The sequence below is a fragment of the Xylona heveae genome, assembly GCF_001619985.1.
Source record: "Xylona heveae TC161 unplaced genomic scaffold L228scaffold_4, whole genome shotgun sequence".
Lineage (NCBI taxonomy): Eukaryota > Fungi > Ascomycota > Xylonomycetes > Xylonales > Xylonaceae > Xylona > Xylona heveae.
In genome coordinates this window covers 975,882-993,955 of record NW_017264196.1, presented here as the reverse complement: position 1 = coordinate 993,955, position 18,074 = coordinate 975,882, and the positions used below count along the sequence as shown (strand labels likewise).

General features: G+C 47.1%; 7 protein-coding genes across 7 annotated transcripts; 4 read left to right on the top strand and 3 right to left on the bottom strand.

Annotated features, from left to right (window-relative positions):
• Window positions 1–770: 770 nt before the first annotated feature.
• Window positions 771–2,654, top strand: L228DRAFT_246213 (RabGAP/TBC). The gene is made up of 4 exons (XM_018332360.1): window positions 771–1,209; window positions 1,272–1,412; window positions 1,466–1,884; window positions 1,953–2,654. Exons 1-4 carry the CDS (start codon window positions 951–953, stop codon window positions 2,436–2,438), a joined length of 1,305 nt encoding a protein of 434 aa, XP_018188997.1. The 5' UTR covers window positions 771–950; the 3' UTR covers window positions 2,439–2,654.
• A 542-nt stretch (window positions 2,655–3,196) lies between these two features.
• On the top strand, window positions 3,197–5,228 carry L228DRAFT_246212 (Yip1-domain-containing protein). Its single transcript, XM_018332359.1, has 8 exons — window positions 3,197–3,385; window positions 3,488–3,539; window positions 3,634–3,987; window positions 4,171–4,200; window positions 4,308–4,448; window positions 4,579–4,642; window positions 4,749–4,856; window positions 4,937–5,228. Exons 1-8 carry the CDS (start codon window positions 3,341–3,343, stop codon window positions 5,016–5,018), a joined length of 876 nt encoding a protein of 291 aa, XP_018188996.1. The 5' UTR covers window positions 3,197–3,340; the 3' UTR covers window positions 5,019–5,228.
• A 1,578-nt stretch (window positions 5,229–6,806) lies between these two features.
• Window positions 6,807–8,846, bottom strand: L228DRAFT_282169 (hypothetical protein). The gene is made up of 8 exons (XM_018335967.1): window positions 8,681–8,846; window positions 8,530–8,623; window positions 8,369–8,478; window positions 8,063–8,316; window positions 7,904–8,009; window positions 7,712–7,850; window positions 7,279–7,662; window positions 6,807–7,228 (listed from the first exon to the last, which is right to left on the bottom strand). Exons 1-8 carry the CDS (start codon window positions 8,783–8,785, stop codon window positions 6,819–6,821), a joined length of 1,602 nt encoding a protein of 533 aa, XP_018188995.1. The 5' UTR covers window positions 8,786–8,846; the 3' UTR covers window positions 6,807–6,818.
• A 170-nt stretch (window positions 8,847–9,016) lies between these two features.
• On the bottom strand, window positions 9,017–10,534 carry L228DRAFT_246210 (eukaryotic translation initiation factor 5A). Its single transcript, XM_018332358.1, has 4 exons — window positions 10,218–10,534; window positions 9,795–10,064; window positions 9,605–9,743; window positions 9,017–9,546 (listed from the first exon to the last, which is right to left on the bottom strand). Exons 1-4 carry the CDS (start codon window positions 10,233–10,235, stop codon window positions 9,479–9,481), a joined length of 495 nt encoding a protein of 164 aa, XP_018188994.1. The 5' UTR covers window positions 10,236–10,534; the 3' UTR covers window positions 9,017–9,478.
• Window positions 10,535–10,790: 256 nt separating this feature from the next.
• On the top strand, window positions 10,791–13,617 carry L228DRAFT_260264 (GARP complex subunit). Its single transcript, XM_018334247.1, has 7 exons — window positions 10,791–11,388; window positions 11,451–11,497; window positions 11,551–11,901; window positions 11,955–12,246; window positions 12,303–13,084; window positions 13,147–13,182; window positions 13,254–13,617. Exons 1-7 carry the CDS (start codon window positions 10,899–10,901, stop codon window positions 13,296–13,298), a joined length of 2,043 nt encoding a protein of 680 aa, XP_018188993.1. The 5' UTR covers window positions 10,791–10,898; the 3' UTR covers window positions 13,299–13,617.
• On the bottom strand, window positions 13,499–15,066 carry L228DRAFT_276290 (translocation protein; the record flags this gene model as incomplete). The annotated part of the gene is made up of 3 exons (XM_018335624.1): window positions 13,499–13,988; window positions 14,138–14,679; window positions 14,736–15,066. The coding sequence occupies 3 exons, from the start codon at window positions 15,064–15,066 to the stop codon at window positions 13,812–13,814; spliced, it is 1,050 nt and encodes a 349-aa protein (XP_018188992.1). The 3' UTR covers window positions 13,499–13,811.
• Window positions 15,067–15,350: 284 nt separating this feature from the next.
• On the top strand, window positions 15,351–17,905 carry L228DRAFT_282165 (hypothetical protein). The gene is made up of 3 exons (XM_018335966.1): window positions 15,351–15,537; window positions 15,594–17,485; window positions 17,537–17,905. Exons 1-3 carry the CDS (start codon window positions 15,472–15,474, stop codon window positions 17,547–17,549), a joined length of 1,971 nt encoding a protein of 656 aa, XP_018188991.1. The 5' UTR covers window positions 15,351–15,471; the 3' UTR covers window positions 17,550–17,905.
• The last annotated feature ends 169 nt before the right edge of the window (window positions 17,906–18,074 follow it).

Below are 18,074 nucleotides of genomic sequence, written 5' to 3'. Positions count from 1 at the left end.
AACACAATTTCGGCCAATATGATCAGCCGCTACCGCTGCAGTCAGATCCGAGCAGGGCATAGATCAAATCCCATCTTGGAGCTTGACAAATTGCGATCGAAAATTTAACATGCCAGAATTTTTGGATGTTGTCCCTGCCCTTCGCAAGGCATGTCGCAAGGGATTCCACTTTCGAAGTCAGACATATATCCCGGCAAACAACTCAAACTGCTCTCGCCAACCCCTGGATTTAATTTCGCGCGGTGTCCTTGATTGGCTTCTCAGCCTCAAATTCCTACTCCAATTTACCGAGTTTAGCGCAGGTGGGGGGTGGCTGCAGTATCGAGATGCATCATGGGTCATCATCGAAGATCTGTTCTGAGTATACTCATTAGGAAGGTCTGTTGTTCTATCACACGGTGAAATGCCCATGGCAAGCTTTCTTTATGATGGATGGTTGGGTTCGATAAAAAAAAATGATGAGGCAAAAAAGTTATGCATCTGAATTAAAAGAGCTTCTCATCGTGCATCAAAGTGTAGCTGGCAGATGGTCTACTATTCCTTGTTGTGCTTCAAAACGAGATGCCAAACAGAAAAAGAAAGGAGGATTGAGTGAAATTGGGAAACAATCCCGAAAAGTTTAGCCAGTACATATGATGAATAATTTTATGCTACAGCTTCATATAGACAGAATTCAATATATTCCAAAGGCTGGTGTATAATTACCTGGCTTAAAGCAACGATGGCAATTGATTATGCCATGTCTTATCGATTAGCGGTGTTCTGTCAGTCTTTCCCTAAACGAGGCACTAAAGCGCAACGCACGCGAGAACGAGTTGAAAGGGAAACGCGTCTGTGGATGGATTGGGGGAGCCGAGGCCAACTGGATTAATCCCCGGACAGCTGTGTAAATAGTGGGCAACTCTGACCACACGGATCGCTGCCTTATCGACAACTCAGCCATTGATAACATGGACGATGAGCCCACAGCCTCACTGAATGGCCACAACTCCTCACGGCGAGGATCCGAAAGATCGCTTGCGAATTCAACTGCGGACCCCCCTTCAAGCTCTCCAACCAGTCAATGGGAGCGCAGACCGTTGTCTGCTCCGGAGGCAAACAAGGCCGCCCAGATCCTGGGAGCTTGCGAACTTGGAGATGTTGAAGCCTTAAGCAATCTTGCTACGTCTGAATATGGTCTAGTGGAGGACAATCTTCGTCGAGCAGCATGTAAGATACGATTGGACATGTAACTAGTGTGTACTTCGTTCTATTAACAAGAAATTTACCAGGGCCAATTTTACTTGGCTGCAAGCAGTCAAACAAGACAACAGATAAATATAATGCAGAAATATGGAAGGACCTTCCAAGGCATCGCGATGAAGATCAAGTCTCCCTAGACGTCAACCGATCTTTTGTTTACTACCCAAAAGGTTTATCCCAACGCCGCATTGGACGATGAGGAGAAGTTGACAGCATGAGCTAGATCAGTCCCCAAAGCAAATTGATCGTCGAAAAGAAGAGCTGCAAGACCTGATCACTGCCGTTTTGCGTCTACATCCTGAATTAAGCTACTTTCAGGGATACCATGATATTGTGCAAGTGTTACTCTTGGTTCTTGGTCCAGAGACTTCTGCTGTAGCTCGGCTGTCTCTGCTCCGGATTCGCGATTTCATGCTCCCTTCGCTCACCCCGGCACTGGCGCATTTGAATTTGCTACCACCCCTATTGTATGCCGCCGACTCGAAGCTTTGCCGTCACTTATCCCAAACACAGCCTTTCTTTGCCCTCGCCGCAACACTTACTCTTTACGCTCACGACATCCAAGAATATGGAGATATTGCCCGCCTGTTTGACTTCTTGATTGCCCAGGAGGCAGCCATGTCTGTATATTTCTTTGCAGTTGTACGTCTTATCTTTGCGAGGTATTCTATTTCCCCTTCATTTGATTGGAGCTAATCTTTGTGCGATAGATTGTGCTCTCAAGAAAAGAAGAGCTTTTTGATATACCCCCAGACGAACCAGAAATGCTTCATTCCATTCTTTCCAAATTACCAAAACCTTTAGAGTTGGAGGGTCTGATCAGCAAAACAATGCAATTATACGATATTCATCCGCCCTCCCGCTTACCTTTTGGTGCTTGGCGAAGAATATCACGTTATAGCGTACTGAAAACAACGAGGACCCCCGTCGAGGTAGCCAAGCAATCCCTAAAGGAAGGAGAGGACCTCTTCCAACGTCAAGTCACTCAACTACGTCGGGAGAAGCTTCGCCAAGATTTGTTTGGTTTGATGCACAAGTATAAACGACCAGCAGGAATGGCGGGTCTTGCCATCTCCATCGCGATAATTTCTTGGCTGCTTCGACGACAAAACATTCTAGGCTCCTATGCAGGGCTGGACAAGTTGCCTCGCCTTGTTCTGAGCTTGGTACAACGGACGCTTGGTCTCTTCAGATGACTCGCAAGTAGATGAGACATGGGATTTTTGTTTTGATAAGCGTTTTGATACTTGCAACTCCCTATACCTAGGTAAGGTATAAGGGTTGGAGAGGAGATTGACATCACATGTATACTATACCATAGATGGCTTCAAAAAATTATTTAGATAGGCATAGATAATCCCACACGGCGGAGTTTTCAACCGCTTGCACTTTGAAATAAAATTAAATGCGACATATTTCAACTCAACTGTCACTACCTGAAAGTAACCTAAAATAAGCGTACTTAAAATAAAGGGGGAAAAAAATAAAAAAAACATGCAACAGCGGGGATTCGCTGGTCGTCACCGACCCAACTACTAGTCCGCCGATCTGAGGCTTATGTATGGCAGAGCGGACGGGATGCCCAGTTCTCCTCAGTCTATGGTCGCATGTACTAGAGTACTGTGTTAATTCATTATATATAGCCATGAACTTTCAGGCTCGATCCTGTATCGCCATGAAGCCCTACTCCGTAGAGATTTTGCTCAGACTTCTTTTCAGGACATTTTCCAAGAGATTGAATTTTCCAAGCGATTGAAAAAAAGAAATTACTCATACTTCCAATCAAATTAGACTTGGAGCAAATGGAGATCTGAGCACGAATTTTATTTAGCCAATAAATATGCTCCTTCTATTCCACATCTCTCACATCCTTTGGTTCGAGCCTTTATACTGAGTACCAGGACTACTAACAGGTTATGGCTGTGCATCGGGAGCGCTCGAAAGCTGCACAGCTGGTGGACCCCACAGACCGTAGACGGAGCTCCGACACGTAACCGCATCGAATAGCTGTCCTGAGCCCCGACGTAAGAAGTTCCATATTAGCTATAACAAACGATAAACCAACAGTTTATTCCGAGCGCCCCTCCCAAAGAGTACCATGGCATCGCGGGGATACGACGTCGTAGTTGACGTCGATGCAGAGGTAGATATTTATCCCCTTAAATTCAAAATGAATCCTTCTCTTATCCCTGTATCAATGCCACAAACCGTAAACCGCTTACTGACGATATCCTGCACATAAAAGGGCGATCTAGGACATACAGATCTGCAAGAGGACCTCGAATTCCATTCATCCAGTAAGTTCGATATACACAGACCTTACCTAGTCGCAGTGATATACCTTTGCGCCGAGGGGACGTCGTTGGTCTAGTTGTTTACAATTCGAAACAGATTTCGAAGATGGCCGGAACCGCGGCGGAAAGATTGCGCCAGACAACAACCGAGCATTTCTGAGCGGTGGACCGTCAAGAGGCTCTTCAGGCTCCTCGAAGCGCTACCTATGGTCGATTCAATTCTATGCGCAATTCTTTGATGTCGACACGAATGAAGTGCTGAAACGATGCTACGCTGCGCTTATCCCGCGTGCGAATTTCCTGGACGTGCTAGAAGGCAATCCAGATCTCTATGGGCCTTTTTGGATCGCCACGACGGTGGTCATGATTTTGTTTTTGACTGGCACGATTAGTCAGTATCTTAGCAGGAATCACGAAGGGCATTTTGAATATGATTTTAGACTGCTGAGCGGTAAGTCTCAAACATATGTGCTGCGATATAGAATGGGATGCATATGAGTTTGGGGACGGGAGCGTGGTTGGCCGTTTGAACGGAGCCTCAAGACAGCCTCCCCCCCTTTTGATTTGGCGGAATTACTTAAAGTTGCGATTTATGAGAGGAATATTGTGGGCTGATTGTCAATCCCTTGAATAGGTGCCGCTGGATTGATATATGGGTATACAGGTATGTTGTCTGCTATAAAGCAGTTCTATACAGATGCCCTAAAGATGTTCTTGCTCTCAAGGGCGTTTGGAGGCAGCGAAAACAAGAGCTTACGATTCTTCTAATAGGAGTTATTCCTGTCGCGCTTTGGGGCCTGTTGCGATGGTTTGGCAGCGAGTCCGCAAACGTGCTTGAATGCTGGGCGCTCTATGGCTACGCCAATCTCATTTGGATCCCTGTGGCATTGATTTCCTGGTCACCAGTCACAGGTAAGACGAAAAAAATTTCTCTTGTGGAATCGCTTCAACTATCCACTTTATACTGCTTCAAGCAAATTCCTTTCTTCGTGGAGAAGATATTCTGCCTTCGGTGCAAGCTGTGCTAACTTTAACTCTGCAGCTCTTAACTGGGCCTTTGTTGGCGTCGGTTTTGCGGCCTCCGCCGTCTTCCTTTTCCGAAACCTGTAAGTTTACTAGATATACACTCATTGGCCCTTCATGCTTTTACAAAATTTCAGCGACGCAGGGACAAGGATGACTGGCTAATCTTTGTCACGTTTGTCAATTTAGTTACCCCGTGCTTAGCGCGACAGATGTAAAGACTTCAAAGATCCTGCTGATCCTTGTAATTGCCTTACATGCTGGCCTTGCGCTCGCAATCAAAATCCTCTTCTTTGCGTAAGTATTATCTGTCTGACTACGCAGAGAGCAGTTACTCTCTTCGTCAAAAGAAATATCGGTTAACCGCTCTTCTATAGGCACGGGAGCCCAGTCTCGAATAAGAATAAGGGACATCACGATGATGACGATAAGATGATAAGGATGTTCTTCGGCGCTTAAGTCCCTAGGCAATGCGCCGTTCATTCCACTTCACTTCCACAATTTGCATGTATGATTAAGCTTGTAGCTTAGATAGCTTGTCTCAGGGCTTTATTGTCCTTGCAACATCAATATTTGGCATCTTTTAAGTCATGTTCTGAAATTCTTTGCCGGAGTCTGATATCCTCGTACCCACTGCTGCGATAGCCCAAAGAAAAGACGACGTCACAAGCGAATATCCTATGGATGATGAATAGATGCGTGCTCGGGAAAGATATGCCCAGGAAACAAAGTCAAATATGATGGATGTGATTTTCATTCTAATCTACAGCCAATGGAGTCTGGAATCCCCTTGCAAGCCATACACTCCATCATAAGACACCAACGCACCAAGCAAAGCAAAACATCCTTTCGGAAACGAATCGTTTACTTGAGCTTCTTCTTGGGCCGGAGCTGGTTGGTGTGACCGCACTTCTTCTTCCGGCAGTTGGTAGCCCGCGGGGGGAGACGAGCCTATTTGCAATTGTATTAGCCACTGACCATCGAGGCCAAACACGGGCTCTCTCGTCTCAAGTCGCGAACCAGGGGGCGAAAGATTCGTCGACCAGAGAGTATTGCCCGCGGATTTCGGAAAAGGAATGACGTACGTAGCACTTGCGGCAGATCATCTTCTCGCAGTTGTACTTGCTGGCAAGAGCCTTGAGCGAAGGCTCAATGATACCACCACGGAGACGGAGGACCAGGTGGAGGGTAGACTCCTATTAAGACGAAGATGTATCAGCGATCCGTTCCCATAATAATCCTGCCGAGCCATCTCTGCGGTCCCACGAGGTCGTGATTTCCAAGTATTATTCGTCCCTCATTCCGTTCAAAATCCCAAAACTCCTTTTCATATTCCTTCACCACGGCCCATAGTACTTGAAACCAATCCGCACTCGCTCGCAGGTCCACAGGATAATTGGAAAGAAAATTCAGCGCACCTTCTGGATGTTGTAGTCGCTGAGGGTACGGCCGTCCTCGAGCTGCTTGCCGGCGAAGATCAGACGCTGCTGATCCGGGGGGATACCCTCCTTGTCCTGGATCTTGGACTTGACATTGTCGATGGTGTCGCTGGACTCGACCTCAAGGGTGATGGTCTTGCCCGTGAGGGTCTTGACGAAGCTGTTGCGAAACGAAAAACCATGAGCCAAATGTTCTCGAAACGATAATCCGTTGCATATGTTGGATTGGAGGTAGCGCGGTGAAAATCAAGTCATGATGGTGTCGTCGCGGAATCTCGACTTGCGGTCGTGGGTGGAAGAAACTTACATCTGCACTGTTAGACAGAAAAAAAGACGTCAGCATTCGATTTCTATTCAAAGCAAAATATCCAACGGCATAGTATCTGGCATTTTCACTTACTCTTTGCGGGTCTCGTTGGTCGTGGTCCTCGTCGTTGCTGAGTCTCCCGTCGATTTCGAGATTGTAGCTTTTGGTGGGGCGATAGTTTCGCTTGCGGCTCAATGGCCCTAGCCCTACTGCATTTTCGCTTGACGCCGAGACATGGCAGCAGTAGCAACATCATCTGCACCGTGACATGACGAAATATCCTAGTTCGACGTGAACTTAGCTATTTATCTCAAAAAATATTCAATCAATTAACAAAAGGAATTTCCTTCAAACTCTTTTCTAGGGATTACTACAAAGATCTACTTGTTGTGTTCTGACGTTATGGCAAACGCTTAGTAGTCTCACTGACGAACATTTCGCTTGCTGGTCGCTTTGGTACTTCTATACACGATAAATTCGTCCCAAGCTACCCGAGGTAAGGCACCCGGTATATCAAAGCTGTTGATTCATGTCGTCCGGAGAGGCCGGTCTGAAGAGGCTCGCCACCTCCTTCCTCTTCTCCTCGTGATTCCAATTTTGAAACTTGCACTCTAGTGCAAAAACACTCTTCACCAGCGTTTCTATTGAAACCCCTATAAGATCTGAGGCAGCCTGAAATAGGCGTTTTGCTGTAGAGGACATGTCTTCTCCGCGTCTAAAATGTTTATAATAACTTCCTGGACGATTGACGTTGTTTTGGGATACTCCTGGAACAATCTGCTGGCAAGCTAGAGTTTCTTGAATTCTTTTTATTCCGTCCTCCCTCGAGGAAAGGGGACTGTTGAAACTTTGCGTCGATGAGGGTTTATCCGCGAGTTTTGCACTTGGGTCTGTAGGAAACATTTCCAATAGTTGCTGCGGGACTACACATATTCAGCATCATCGCATATCCCATGCTTGAAGCAATACTTACGTTTGTGCTCACCCTTCTCAACCCATGTTTGTTCAAACCACCCTAGGTAATCATCGATGTCATATTCCGTCATTTTAAACACGTCTTCTTCTTTTATTTCGGATTGCCTTTCTTTAGTAGTGCCATGCACCGCACTTTCAGAGACATTTGGATCCCGAGAAGCGGCAGCCCAGGTCGCCCAATCCACCAGGAGCGTAGCTGGCTCAACTTGTGACTGAGGATACCGAGGAATAGAATCCAAAGGCTGGCAAAGCTTGACCGCCATGATAAGAAGCGAAATCAATTGCACCTCCGGAAGGACTGTCAGAAGTCCCGAAGAGGGCCGAAATGTAAAGCTCACACCAGCAGTCTCGGCGAGGCGTAGAACTGCGGGATACAGATCCACTGTGTCGTTGTTAGAGTGATTCACTTCCGATATCTGGGAAGACCATACAAGGAAGCGCAAGCCCCTTTATATAACTAAACAAAAGTAATGAATGGTTAAGTGGTGGCATCGCTATGTCAAAAGTTGTCGTGAAGAGAGAAATCAGCCGTAGAACCGCCTGCTGCAAATGCTCCGCTCGTAAGGTTGCCTGTAGGTTTTCTCAGCTTTCCGGCAGTGTTGAAATAAACATGAGTTACTTACAACAGAATCGAGTGCTTCTAGCCATTGACCGCGCAGTCGAGACTTGACAGCCATCGGAACCCATCTGACAGCTCTGAAATACACGATCTCTTCCCGTTTGGCCCATCTTTTCAATATTAGTTTGAGCCACAAAACGGACTGGAGAAATTGGGCAGAAACCTTATGAAGTCACCGACACTGACAGGTAATCTTAGCATCAGTGTACCAATATAGCACAAAGCCAGGGTCTCAATCATTGTCGGGGCATGATAGCCTGATCTCCGTCCTCTCGATTTCCGAGAATCCACTTCAGAAGCGTCCGTATCCTCAGCTTGTGAGCTGAATACCAAGGATTGACCATCAGTGTCAGAGATATCCTCAGCCTTGGACTTGAATGACTGGAGACGCAGAGCCCACAGATCGCGTACAACGAACTATACATCTTGCTTTAGCAAACTATAGGAAAATTATTGTCGCGAGGGTTACCTCAAGTTCCGCAGGAAGGCCCTTTTGGTGTACTAAACAATGAACCTGCTTCCTTAAAATAAACTGATACGCTTGTAGATAGAGATGGAAGGCACGCGGCCCACGATAAACTGTCGAGAGGGTCAGTTGCAACAGCAACAATGCTTGGCGGAGAATCTCACCTTTGGATTCTAATTCACGAGCTTCTCGTTTCTTTCTGGTCTTCTTTCCTTGAGTTCCAAATGCATCTTCATCCTCTTCTACTTGAATCCGGCCCTGAGAAAGCTTAGTACTTGATTGTATCCTAGTGTAATGGGCAGGAAAACGTCAAACCTCCTTCCGATGGCCGTTTCTGCAGAACCAGAGGCCGTCTTCAACATAGTATCGATTGGAACGGCAATTTTCGACACCGCACCTTTCACCTTTGACGTACTCCATCACAAGATAAGAGAGAATAGGTCAATTGCATCTTCCCTTTTGACGAGAAAGGATGTGTCGTACATTCAAAAAATGAGAGTGGCATCTGATACAGGTCATGGAGCATCATTGTGGTCCGGAAATCTCTTATCGATAAGACACAGATTCGCTAGCCAAAGGCAAAATTCTCTTGGCGGCCAGCCCTGCAAGCAGGCCCAGCAACTTGATTTAACGTTTCACAGCTGAGAAGAGCCCGTTAAACTCAACCTTGGCTAAATTCACTACTAAGATCACACCTTCGAAACATGGCTATTGGCAAGCTATGATGGTTGACTTAACAAACTTGACTATAGATAAACTCGTTTTAACGTCACTATCGTCAACCTCCAAGACGGAGTGTTTTTTTTTAAAGGAAAATAGGTCAGGAATGGCAGATGACTGGTAAGAAAAGGCAAGGAGAGTTGCTCGATAGACGTTGGGAAAAAAAAAGGAACCCAGATTTCATGCCATCTCTAGGGAAAGATCTCTGCTACAGATCGGAAAAGGAAGGCCGAGGATAATCCGACGATGTTGACAAGCTACATGCCCCATATGGAATAAAAAAGGGGGAAGGTAAATGTTTCCATTACCTCCAAGATCAAAGATCCCAGCTGTTCCCAACCGCATTCGCCATCTTTTCACAACCCATTGCAAAGCCTTCTATCCTGTTGTCATTTAAGAAGCAGGAGCCTCCTTAGCGTCAATGGCAGCCTCCTCACCCATGGCAGTGAGAATGATGACGTCTATTCAATCATAATTAGTAAAAGAATCTAGTAGAAATGGAAAAGAAGCTGTTCTTACTGGTATCCTTCTTGTCGACCTTGAAGAGCTTGATGATCTTCTCACGAGCCTCACCGGATTCGGGGATCTTGATGTGGTCAATGGTGGAGCCGTCAGCATCCATCAAAGAGAGATATCCATCCTCATCGTCGATGTCGAGCTGTCACGCAATTAGCTACAAGACCTTGAAAAACAGATTGTTGCGACTTACGAGCTGGTACTCGCGGCGGGTGACGTTGGGGACGTCCATGTTGTGGGTGGAGGGGCAAAGCTCTTCCAACTTCTTGGCGGTGAAGATGTCAATGGCGACAAGGTGGACCTTGGCGTGACCGTGCTTGCCGGTCTTGGAGGTCGACATGTCGACGATCTTGCAGGGACGGCCCTTGATGACAACGTGACCGTTCTTTCTCAGGGCGGAGCACTGCATAGGGAAGGTGTTGGAGGCACCGGCATCACCGGCGGCCTCGAAAACGTGCTCATGCTGTTGGGAATGACCAGTCAGTCATAATTTATCACAAGAAAAAGTTGGCGGGGAAGGTCGTCAAATGCGAAAAAAAAAAATTCCCCTGGGGCGGGGAAATCCTTTGCGGGGGAGGAGGGTGAATGGAACAAAGTATAGTAATTCCTGACTTACCTGGGCGTCGTCAGCCATTTTGAAGAAGTGTTTATAGAAGAGAAAAGAGCAAAGAGGGAAGTGGTCGTAAGAGCAAAATGAAAGAGGTGAAGGACAGAAAGGATGGAGTTCGAAGACAGTTAAGGACGAGATTGCACTAGCAATTCGAGGTGGGCATTCAGTGTGGACCACTTGACCTGGCGGGTGAAAAGTGCGCAGAGATTTATTAGCTAAGCCGATGCCAAAAAGCCTTACTGTGTAGGTACCTTTTTAGGTCTTTTGTGGGCTTTCGTGGGCGAAGTCAAACTTCGAGGGGCTCAATCAGACCTCGGTCTTTGCCCATTGACTGCAGCTCATTGGTTCGAAGAGCGAATATGCTAAGGATGAAAAATTAGCGAGCGGGCTGGTGAGGGGAAGAGCCAAACTGGCGTTTTTCCATTTCAGGGAACTTTAAAGGTAAGGAATCCAATTCTGCATCATGAGCTTCAGCGGGCGACCGTATCAAAAGGGACCGCGACGTCAGTGGTTTGCCTTGGAAGTCGTACTTGAATCGTCCATGTCTGGGGGCGTGATTACCTTACCACAAGGGGTATTGAGCTCGACGGTGTGACTGATACTATGTCATGAAACCGCAAATGGTTTTGGAAGCTGTGAATACATCTACCAACTCTATCAAACGCCTACTATCGATGGGATCCTGATATGTGGCTGGATCGTTTGGCGGGGCACACGGCGTCTGGCTCGCCAGGAGCTCAGAATAACAGGTCGTACTCTCCGGCGGCGCCCCGACGGACCTCACACTTGGCTCCACGATCTTCCTCAGCACGGCCTGGGCTAAGTCCGCGTGCATCGACACTATCTCTCATTTCAAACACATCTACAAGCTCTCTTCCTAGTGCTGCCCGCTTGCCGAATGGCTCGAGTCTACGGAATCAAGTTTCCCAGACAGCTCCCTTGGATGTGCCCGATCCCATTCATATACTCCAAGGGATAATTGGAGTCGAGATACCCAAGAAACAGGATCCAGCTGACAGTACCTGGAAGAAAAGGAAAGTGGAGAAGCCTGTCGACATAGTCGAAAATCCGGATTTTGGAAATCTAAGTTTGGAGGCTTTCGCGGAGGGCGCAATTGTACGCCAAGATGTTTCAAAACATGCTGTACATAAGATGAATGCGCAGTCAATTGCAGAGTGTATGTCCTTTAGCCTGCTAATTGAAATGATACCCTTTGTCCTAACCACTGCTCGAATCTAGACGAGAAGGATAAAGACAAGTTCGAAGAGTTGCATCGTTCAATCACTGTATGACAAAGCTGATCAATTCTCCTCTTCATCGCTAATTTTGTATACCTTAGGCCTGCGATAATGTTCTTAAGACTGTTGAAGCATACTTTACAACGTTTGAAACTGACCTCGGCGCTGTCTCCACTGAGATCGAGACACTGCAAGCACAATCGACCGCCCTGAACAACAAGCTCGAAAACCGGCGGCTTGTAGAAAGGGCCCTTGGCCCTGCGGTGGAGGAGATCAGCATCGCTCCTACCTCGGTGAGAAAGATTGCGGAAGGACCAGTAGATGAGGCTTGGATAAAAGCACTCAATGAGTTAGAGAGTCTTGCCAGAAATCTCGACAAGAAGTTTCCTGGACAAGAACAAGTAAAGGCTGTAGAGGATATACGCTCTCCGTTAGAGAACTTGAGACACCGGGTACGCCATTTCAAAAATAAAAAAATGCATTTGCTTGTCCTAACTTTCTGCAGGCTATCGAACGGATCAGGGATTTCTTGGTTACTCAGATTAAATCCTTGCGGACCCCGAATGTCAATGCTCAGATTCTCCAACGGCAGAATTTCCTCAAGCACAAAGATGCGTACAAATTTTTGGCGCAACATCACGCTCAACTTGCGGGAGAAATTGGTCAGGCTTATATCAACACCATGCGTTGGTATTATGTGAGTCACTTTAGTCGGTATCAAAAAGCTCTGGAGAAACTCAAGGTTCATGTGTTCGATAAACACGATGTGCTCGGTTTGGATGAACATGGACGAAGAAGTACGTACTTAGGCAATCTAAAATTCTATAATTTTGAATTCTGCTAACCTTCCAAGGTCATCTTGGTGGTTCAAAGGCCGCCGCTGCGCCTCACGATGCTTTCAATCTAGGCCGCCGTATCGATCTCCTTCGAACGACGAACGACGCAGCGATTTCTTCTTACCTTGCAGAAGAGGACAAGTCTACTCATTACCTCGAGGTACCGTTCCGAAACTTCAATCAAGCTCTGATCGATAATGCCTCCGCCGAATTTTTGTTTCTCACAGAGTTTTTTGCGCCAAACTCATTCCACGACATCTCGCGCAAATTCATGGAGATTTTTGAGCCAACATTTGCTCTAGGCCAAGCACTTACGAAACAATTAATCGACACAACTGTTGATTGCTTAGGCGTCCTTTTATGTGTCCGACTTAACCAAAAGATGGCATTCAAACTTCAACGCAGAAAGGTCCCCACTGTCGAAACTTACATCAATGGAACCAATATGCTGTTGTGGCCGCGTTTCCAGATAATTATGGACATGCATTGCGATTCTATTCGGCGAATTGCCAGTGCCACGTCAAGGAGTGCAACATCTGCACTTTCTTTGAGTGCGCCGGACGCCTCAAAGCAGTCGGCAGCGCCGCACTACCTAACACAACGTTTCAGTCAGCTCTTGCAAGGTATACTTGCTCTGAGCAGTGAGGCTGGAGATGATGAGCCGGTATCAAGCAGCCTCGGACGATTAAGGACTGAATACGAAGCATTCTTAATGAAAATAAGCAAAGGCGTCACGGATCCCCGAAAGAAGGAGCGGTTTCTCTATAATAACTATTCCCTTGTTCTCACCATTATTACTGTATGTCTGAGAGATTTTGTCTTACCTGGGCGTTCCCTTACTGACGACTTCTTTCTCGATAGGACACCGAAGGCAAGCTGTCAGATGAACAGAGAGAGGTAGGCCACTCTTTTGAAATTGCGTGAAACCCGTCCGTAATTTGCAGCGCTAACTTTGGCTTCATTTACAGCATTTTGAAGTTTTGAAGCGTGCATTTAGTGAGAGTTCGGGATGAAACTTTCTTCTACTCCTAGTTATTACATTTTGATGGACGCATTTCCAACGGCGCCAAAGTGGTATCGGACAAAAAGGCCTCGTTATCTGTTTAGACTTTCTCCTTGAATTTGTCCATTCGTCATTTTAGACCGAGACTGAGTCGCCTTCGTATAAGCATAAGGAGTCTTGAACTGAATATCTCGGCAATTTTTCAATTGTGGCTCGCGAGGCTTCCAATCCAGACACACCTTTCAGTTGGTTCCGCTTTCTACGTGAAGTGAATGGCTACATGTTAATCAATTGGAACCTTCCCATATTCCAGCAAGCAAAGAGTAGGCCACAAGGAATGGTAAAATTTTCCGCTAAGATAAATCTACTGAGCACGAAAGACGCGCAACTGAGATGTGCAAGGTGAAAATGCTCTTAATAAGCGTAAATTCAGTCCACAAACGCCACGATATGTCCACTGAGAATATCTTTGAAAAGAGTAAAAGGAGTCAAAGATCGAGCAGAGCCGGCCTGCAAGATCACATCATTCTTCCACTTCCTCGACACGAGGCTGAATGTACCGCTGCTGCGAGTCAGCGGAGGGGGCAGCACCAGTGGTCGCTGATGAAGTCTGAGCACTAGGCTTGTCAGAGGGCTGATTCGTAGCACCTTCTTTCTTGTTAGACTTGGCCTTGGACGACTTCTTCTTTTTCTTTGCGTCCTATAATGTAATGATTAGCACTACAGTTGAGTGGTGGTGGTGGCGATGATGATGATGATGATGATGATGATGATGATTCAAAGGCACAAAAGGAAATTAAGGTTCGCGACGACTGTAGTTCCGGTTGTGGAAATAAAAATTTAACTTACCTCCTGCCAGCCCCAGACGGGTCGGAAAGAGTCGAAGAAGCCGACATCCTCGAATAGGTTCGGATACAGCCAGAGACCAGGCGGGACAACAAATACGGTAACGCAGAACAGGATCAATCGGAAAATAGCCATGGCGAAAAAGAGTCCAATGAGACCCAGCATACCCATACTCAAATACCAAACTCCCCTTCTGAGGACCATCGGCCACAGAGGGAACATGACAACGGCCATGATGGCGACCAGCGCCAGTCCAGCATAGAGCTTCGTCTTCCACTGCGGGCCTTCGTAGAACCACACATAATGCAGCTCATCTTTGATGTCCTGGTGCTGCTCAATCTTGACCATCCACTGCCCCTTGACACGTTTCTTCTGAAGCTCTGCCGGAGTTTCGAGCTTGGTGACTCGCAAGGCCAAAAGAGAGAGTGGGAGCAACTTGAAGGTTTCTTCGGCAGAGGCCCGATCAGTGACTTTTGGCAAAAGCGGGTTCTTTGAGGCGGCTTTTGCGTATTCTGGCGACTGCAAAGCGCGGATAGCACGTTTGACTAAAGATCAGGGGTGTCAGAAGCACATATCTTTCTACCTTCGCATCTAAATTTACCTTTGAACATATCCTTTCGGGCTGCCTGGAGAATGCAGGTTCGCGACTTGAGATCCTGAGAACGCAGCCACTTTGCCACGGCCAGCGCCTTCGGATCAGGCGGTCCTGGTTTAATAGGGACTTGCTGCGGCTGGCCTTGGCCGGCAGCAGCGGCTCTTTGCTGCTGTTGCATCTGGTGCTGCTGCATGGCCTGAGCCTTGAGCTGCGCAACATATTGCTCGACGGACATGTTGTGCTTTGCGGCCTCAGCTGCCAGCTGTTGCTGCATGGCCGCAATCTGCTGGGGAGTTGGCGGTACGCCGGGCTGTGGAGGAGGTACCGGAGAAGCCATGGTTGGTGCCGGTGAGTGCAAGAGAAAAAAAAAAAAGACAATATGCTCTGCGAGAGCGAATCTCTTTTATAGATTTGACTTGCAGTAAAAGCTGAGTAAGGCAAGAAAAGTGGTGAATGAAAGTCAATTTCTCGATCAAAGAAGCACAAAAAAGGACAACAATCACCGTGCAAGCGATCGCAGCGCTACGTCTCGCCATGGACGGAACTGGGGGCGGAAATGCCGAGGGGCGGCAGTTCTCCGTAGTTTATGTCAGCTTTCCTTACGACATTGCCCTCCCTCATGCTTCATGTCGACTCCATTGAACGTGCATTCTTATCTTTTTGATTAACATATGTAGTCAATGTGATTTATTGTTAGCTGGATTTTCTCTTGTGCTTTGTCTGCCACCCTATATTGCACCGGATGTCGACCAGCTCAACGCTGGAAAATGATGTTGAATCTGGGTCCAAACGGGCAATTGCCCTCCTGGTATGGCTCGATGGCGATGTCTCAATGCAAATCAAGATACTAAACTATAGTCATAGTCGCAGCGCGACTTGGGACTCACTGTGCCAATGAATTTTGTAACTCAGCCTGGAGTCTCACTAACCGCCGCGTGTTTCCCGTTCGGACGATATACGGATGTTGAGGCCGCGACATGCATTTCGAACTTGCTCAATGCTGGCTTTCGCAGATTCATCGTGGATCTATATTGGGACAGTGGCAGACAACAGTGGAGCTTTTGTCCTGTAGAGATCCCTACCAACTTTGCTGGGAGCGGAACTCCGTCATCGTCGTCATCTCAAACGTCCATTACCAGCTCGAGTGTTTCGCTCAGCTCGGTTCAACTCAAAGTTTCAAAGACGAGCCGTACATCCGCAACGCACCACAGGAATATCAAAGCTAGAACAGCTTCAGATGCTGCTGCTTCTTCTTCAACCGAAGCGGGAGCGGCTAGCACAACGGAAGGCATATCCCAGAATACATTTAATGCCGCCTCAAGCGGCGCCGCGAGCTCTACTGTTTCATCTTCGGCACAGCCAATTGCTACGGAGGGGCCTGCTTATCAACTTGGCAGCTACCTTTGTTCAACTACAATGAATCTCGAAATGATGACCAGCTTCCTTTCAAGGTATTTGTCACATACTCAGGATACTATTGCCGCTCATCTGGTCATCTTGAATTTGAATATACATGCAGCGTCTCCGCTCGAGTCACTAGGATCGCCTGTCCCCAATCCTCCAGCCTCGAGTCTTCCTCAAAACAGCAATTTTATCAGTAATGCGCTTCAGGCGAACTTGTCTGCATTTCTCTATACTCCATCGGATCTTCAACACGACCGCGCAGACCTTGAAGATAGCTGGTACGCAGCTCCAAGCAGTTTGCGCCCAGATGAAAGTTATCAGCAGGTCCAAGTCTCGAGTAATGGCATACACACTACTATTGACGGTTGGCCAAGTGAAGGTTATATTGAAATGCTGCATCTGAAAAGATTGTTGGTTAGCTGGGGTCAGTTGGATCCTGAAATGAGCGGCTACAATTTTGCCGCTGATGAGGGAACGATATTTCCTCAAGATGAACTGGAGGTCTCTCACACCATCGAGGTGTCTAATTCGGATGTTTTAACGGTTGGCTGCGTGTTTGACCCGAGCACGACAGCACTATCCCAGCTGAATAATTCTTGGTTCATCACCAACGGCATTGTGACTCCTAATGACCCCTTGGCTGTTACTGCAACGCTGAATCACTCGCTCAGTCTTATTCCAAACATTACAGCATGCGGAATATCACCCATACTCAACAACACACTGCTGAACAGCACAGCCAATACAAATGTCTCACCGTACGAGGATTTTGCGTATGAAGCGACCTGGTCCTGGGCTCCGAATGAACCGCGTAATTCGTCAGAGGTTGTCAATGATGATAGCGACGATGATGGATCCAATTTTCGTTGCGCAGTTGCCGATCCCACTCTCAATGGACGCTGGAGGGTAGAAGACTGTGAGGAGCATAACTATGCTGCTTGCCGAGTCGAGAGTCAGCCTTATCATTGGCAAATCACGACTTATGCAACGACATTCTCCTGGGCGACAGGCGCGTGTCCTAAGAACAGCACGTTCGATGCTCCGCGCACGGGTCTGGAGAACCTGTACCTGCTCTCAGCGATTCGAAAACAGACTGACCTTGAAGGAAGAAGCGTGTGGGTCAAATTCAACAGCCTTGATAAAGAATACTGTTGGGTGGTTGGTGGATCGAACACCACTTGTCCCTATGTTTCCGACTCATTTGTCAATCGTGAGCGTACGGTTTTGGTGCCTTCCATTGGAGCCATTGTTGTCCTCTTTATCAGTGCCTTGACCTTGTTTGTCAAATGTGCATCTAACCGACGTACCTCTCATCGGCGAAGGAAGAGTGACAGTGGATGGGATTATGAAGGGTAAGTCTCTGCCATGTGGAGTCTTAACATGTGAAAGCTGACATGCTCCAGTGTCCCGTCTTGAGGATGTATAGGCCTTTTCGATCTCCTTTTGAGCTAATATTTTTATTGGAAATTCTGTGGTATGGCGTCTTGAGGGATTGATTTCAGTCCGGATATACCAATTTGATTTACGACCCCTGAATATATTTGAAATCTGGGGTTCATGGGAGTCAAAACTTGTCGAGAATATGCAAGGTTGTTTACAGATATGCGGGGGTTGGATAATTAAACAATTGAACATTTCTCACCGGCAATATCTCTAGATTGAAGCCTCACATGTCATTAAATGGCTATGATATCATTCTGGGCTTGTAATTGTTAGAACCAGACGGTCATTAAGAAATGTCAAAGAGCGTCAATAAACTTCAAAAGTCCCCGAAAATCAATAATGATGGCGCCACGATACTACCCGTACAGTTGAACCTCTTGCTTGGCGTGGAGTTGGCTGGAAATGACCGCAATCGGCTGACCTGAACTCCTGACCGCAGCGACAGCGCCCAGAAGGTGATAAACTACCCGAGCACCCGCTGTAGCTCTTGCACCGCCA

What these genes read in the sequence shown, in the direction of transcription:
- L228DRAFT_246213 (XM_018332360.1), top strand. Translation starts at nt 951, where the DNA reads ATGGACGATGAGCCCACAGCCTCACTGAATGGCCACAACTCCTCACGG. An exon ending in CAATCTTCGTCGAGCAGCAT is followed by an intron (nt 1,210 to 1,271) that starts GTAAGATACGAT and finishes GAAATTTACCAG; the next exon opens with GGCCAATTTTACTTGGCTGC. An exon ending in CTGTATATTTCTTTGCAGTT is followed by an intron (nt 1,885 to 1,952) that starts GTACGTCTTATC and finishes TTTGTGCGATAG; the next exon opens with ATTGTGCTCTCAAGAAAAGA.
- L228DRAFT_246212 (XM_018332359.1), top strand. Translation starts at nt 3,341, where the DNA reads ATGGCATCGCGGGGATACGACGTCGTAGTTGACGTCGATGCAGAG. An exon ending in CCTCGAATTCCATTCATCCA is followed by an intron (nt 3,540 to 3,633) that starts GTAAGTTCGATA and finishes AATTCGAAACAG; the next exon opens with ATTTCGAAGATGGCCGGAAC. An exon ending in TGATTTTAGACTGCTGAGCG is followed by an intron (nt 3,988 to 4,170) that starts GTAAGTCTCAAA and finishes TCCCTTGAATAG; the next exon opens with GTGCCGCTGGATTGATATAT.
- L228DRAFT_282169 (XM_018335967.1), bottom strand. Translation starts at nt 8,785, where the DNA reads ATGGAGTACGTCAAAGGTGAAAGGTGCGGTGTCGAAAATTGCCGTTCC. An exon ending in TCGTGAATTAGAATCCAAAG is followed by an intron (nt 8,479 to 8,529) that starts GTGAGATTCTCC and finishes CCCTCTCGACAG; the next exon opens with TTTATCGTGGGCCGCGTGCC. An exon ending in TGAGAAGGGTGAGCACAAAC is followed by an intron (nt 7,229 to 7,278) that starts GTAAGTATTGCT and finishes GAATATGTGTAG; the next exon opens with TCCCGCAGCAACTATTGGAA.
- L228DRAFT_260264 (XM_018334247.1), top strand. Translation starts at nt 10,899, where the DNA reads ATGTGGCTGGATCGTTTGGCGGGGCACACGGCGTCTGGCTCGCCAGGA. An exon ending in TTGTTCTCACCATTATTACT is followed by an intron (nt 13,085 to 13,146) that starts GTATGTCTGAGA and finishes CTTTCTCGATAG; the next exon opens with GACACCGAAGGCAAGCTGTC. An exon ending in TGTCAGATGAACAGAGAGAG is followed by an intron (nt 13,183 to 13,253) that starts GTAGGCCACTCT and finishes CTTCATTTACAG; the next exon opens with CATTTTGAAGTTTTGAAGCG.
- L228DRAFT_246210 (XM_018332358.1), bottom strand. An exon ending in CCCGCCGCGAGTACCAGCTC is followed by an intron (nt 9,744 to 9,794) that starts GTAAGTCGCAAC and finishes ATTGCGTGACAG; the next exon opens with CTCGACATCGACGATGAGGA. An exon ending in GGTCGACAAGAAGGATACCA is followed by an intron (nt 9,547 to 9,604) that starts GTAAGAACAGCT and finishes ATGATTGAATAG; the next exon opens with ACGTCATCATTCTCACTGCC.
- L228DRAFT_282165 (XM_018335966.1), top strand. Translation starts at nt 15,472, where the DNA reads ATGTCGACCAGCTCAACGCTGGAAAATGATGTTGAATCTGGGTCCAAA. An exon ending in AACGGGCAATTGCCCTCCTG is followed by an intron (nt 15,538 to 15,593) that starts GTATGGCTCGAT and finishes CTATAGTCATAG; the next exon opens with TCGCAGCGCGACTTGGGACT.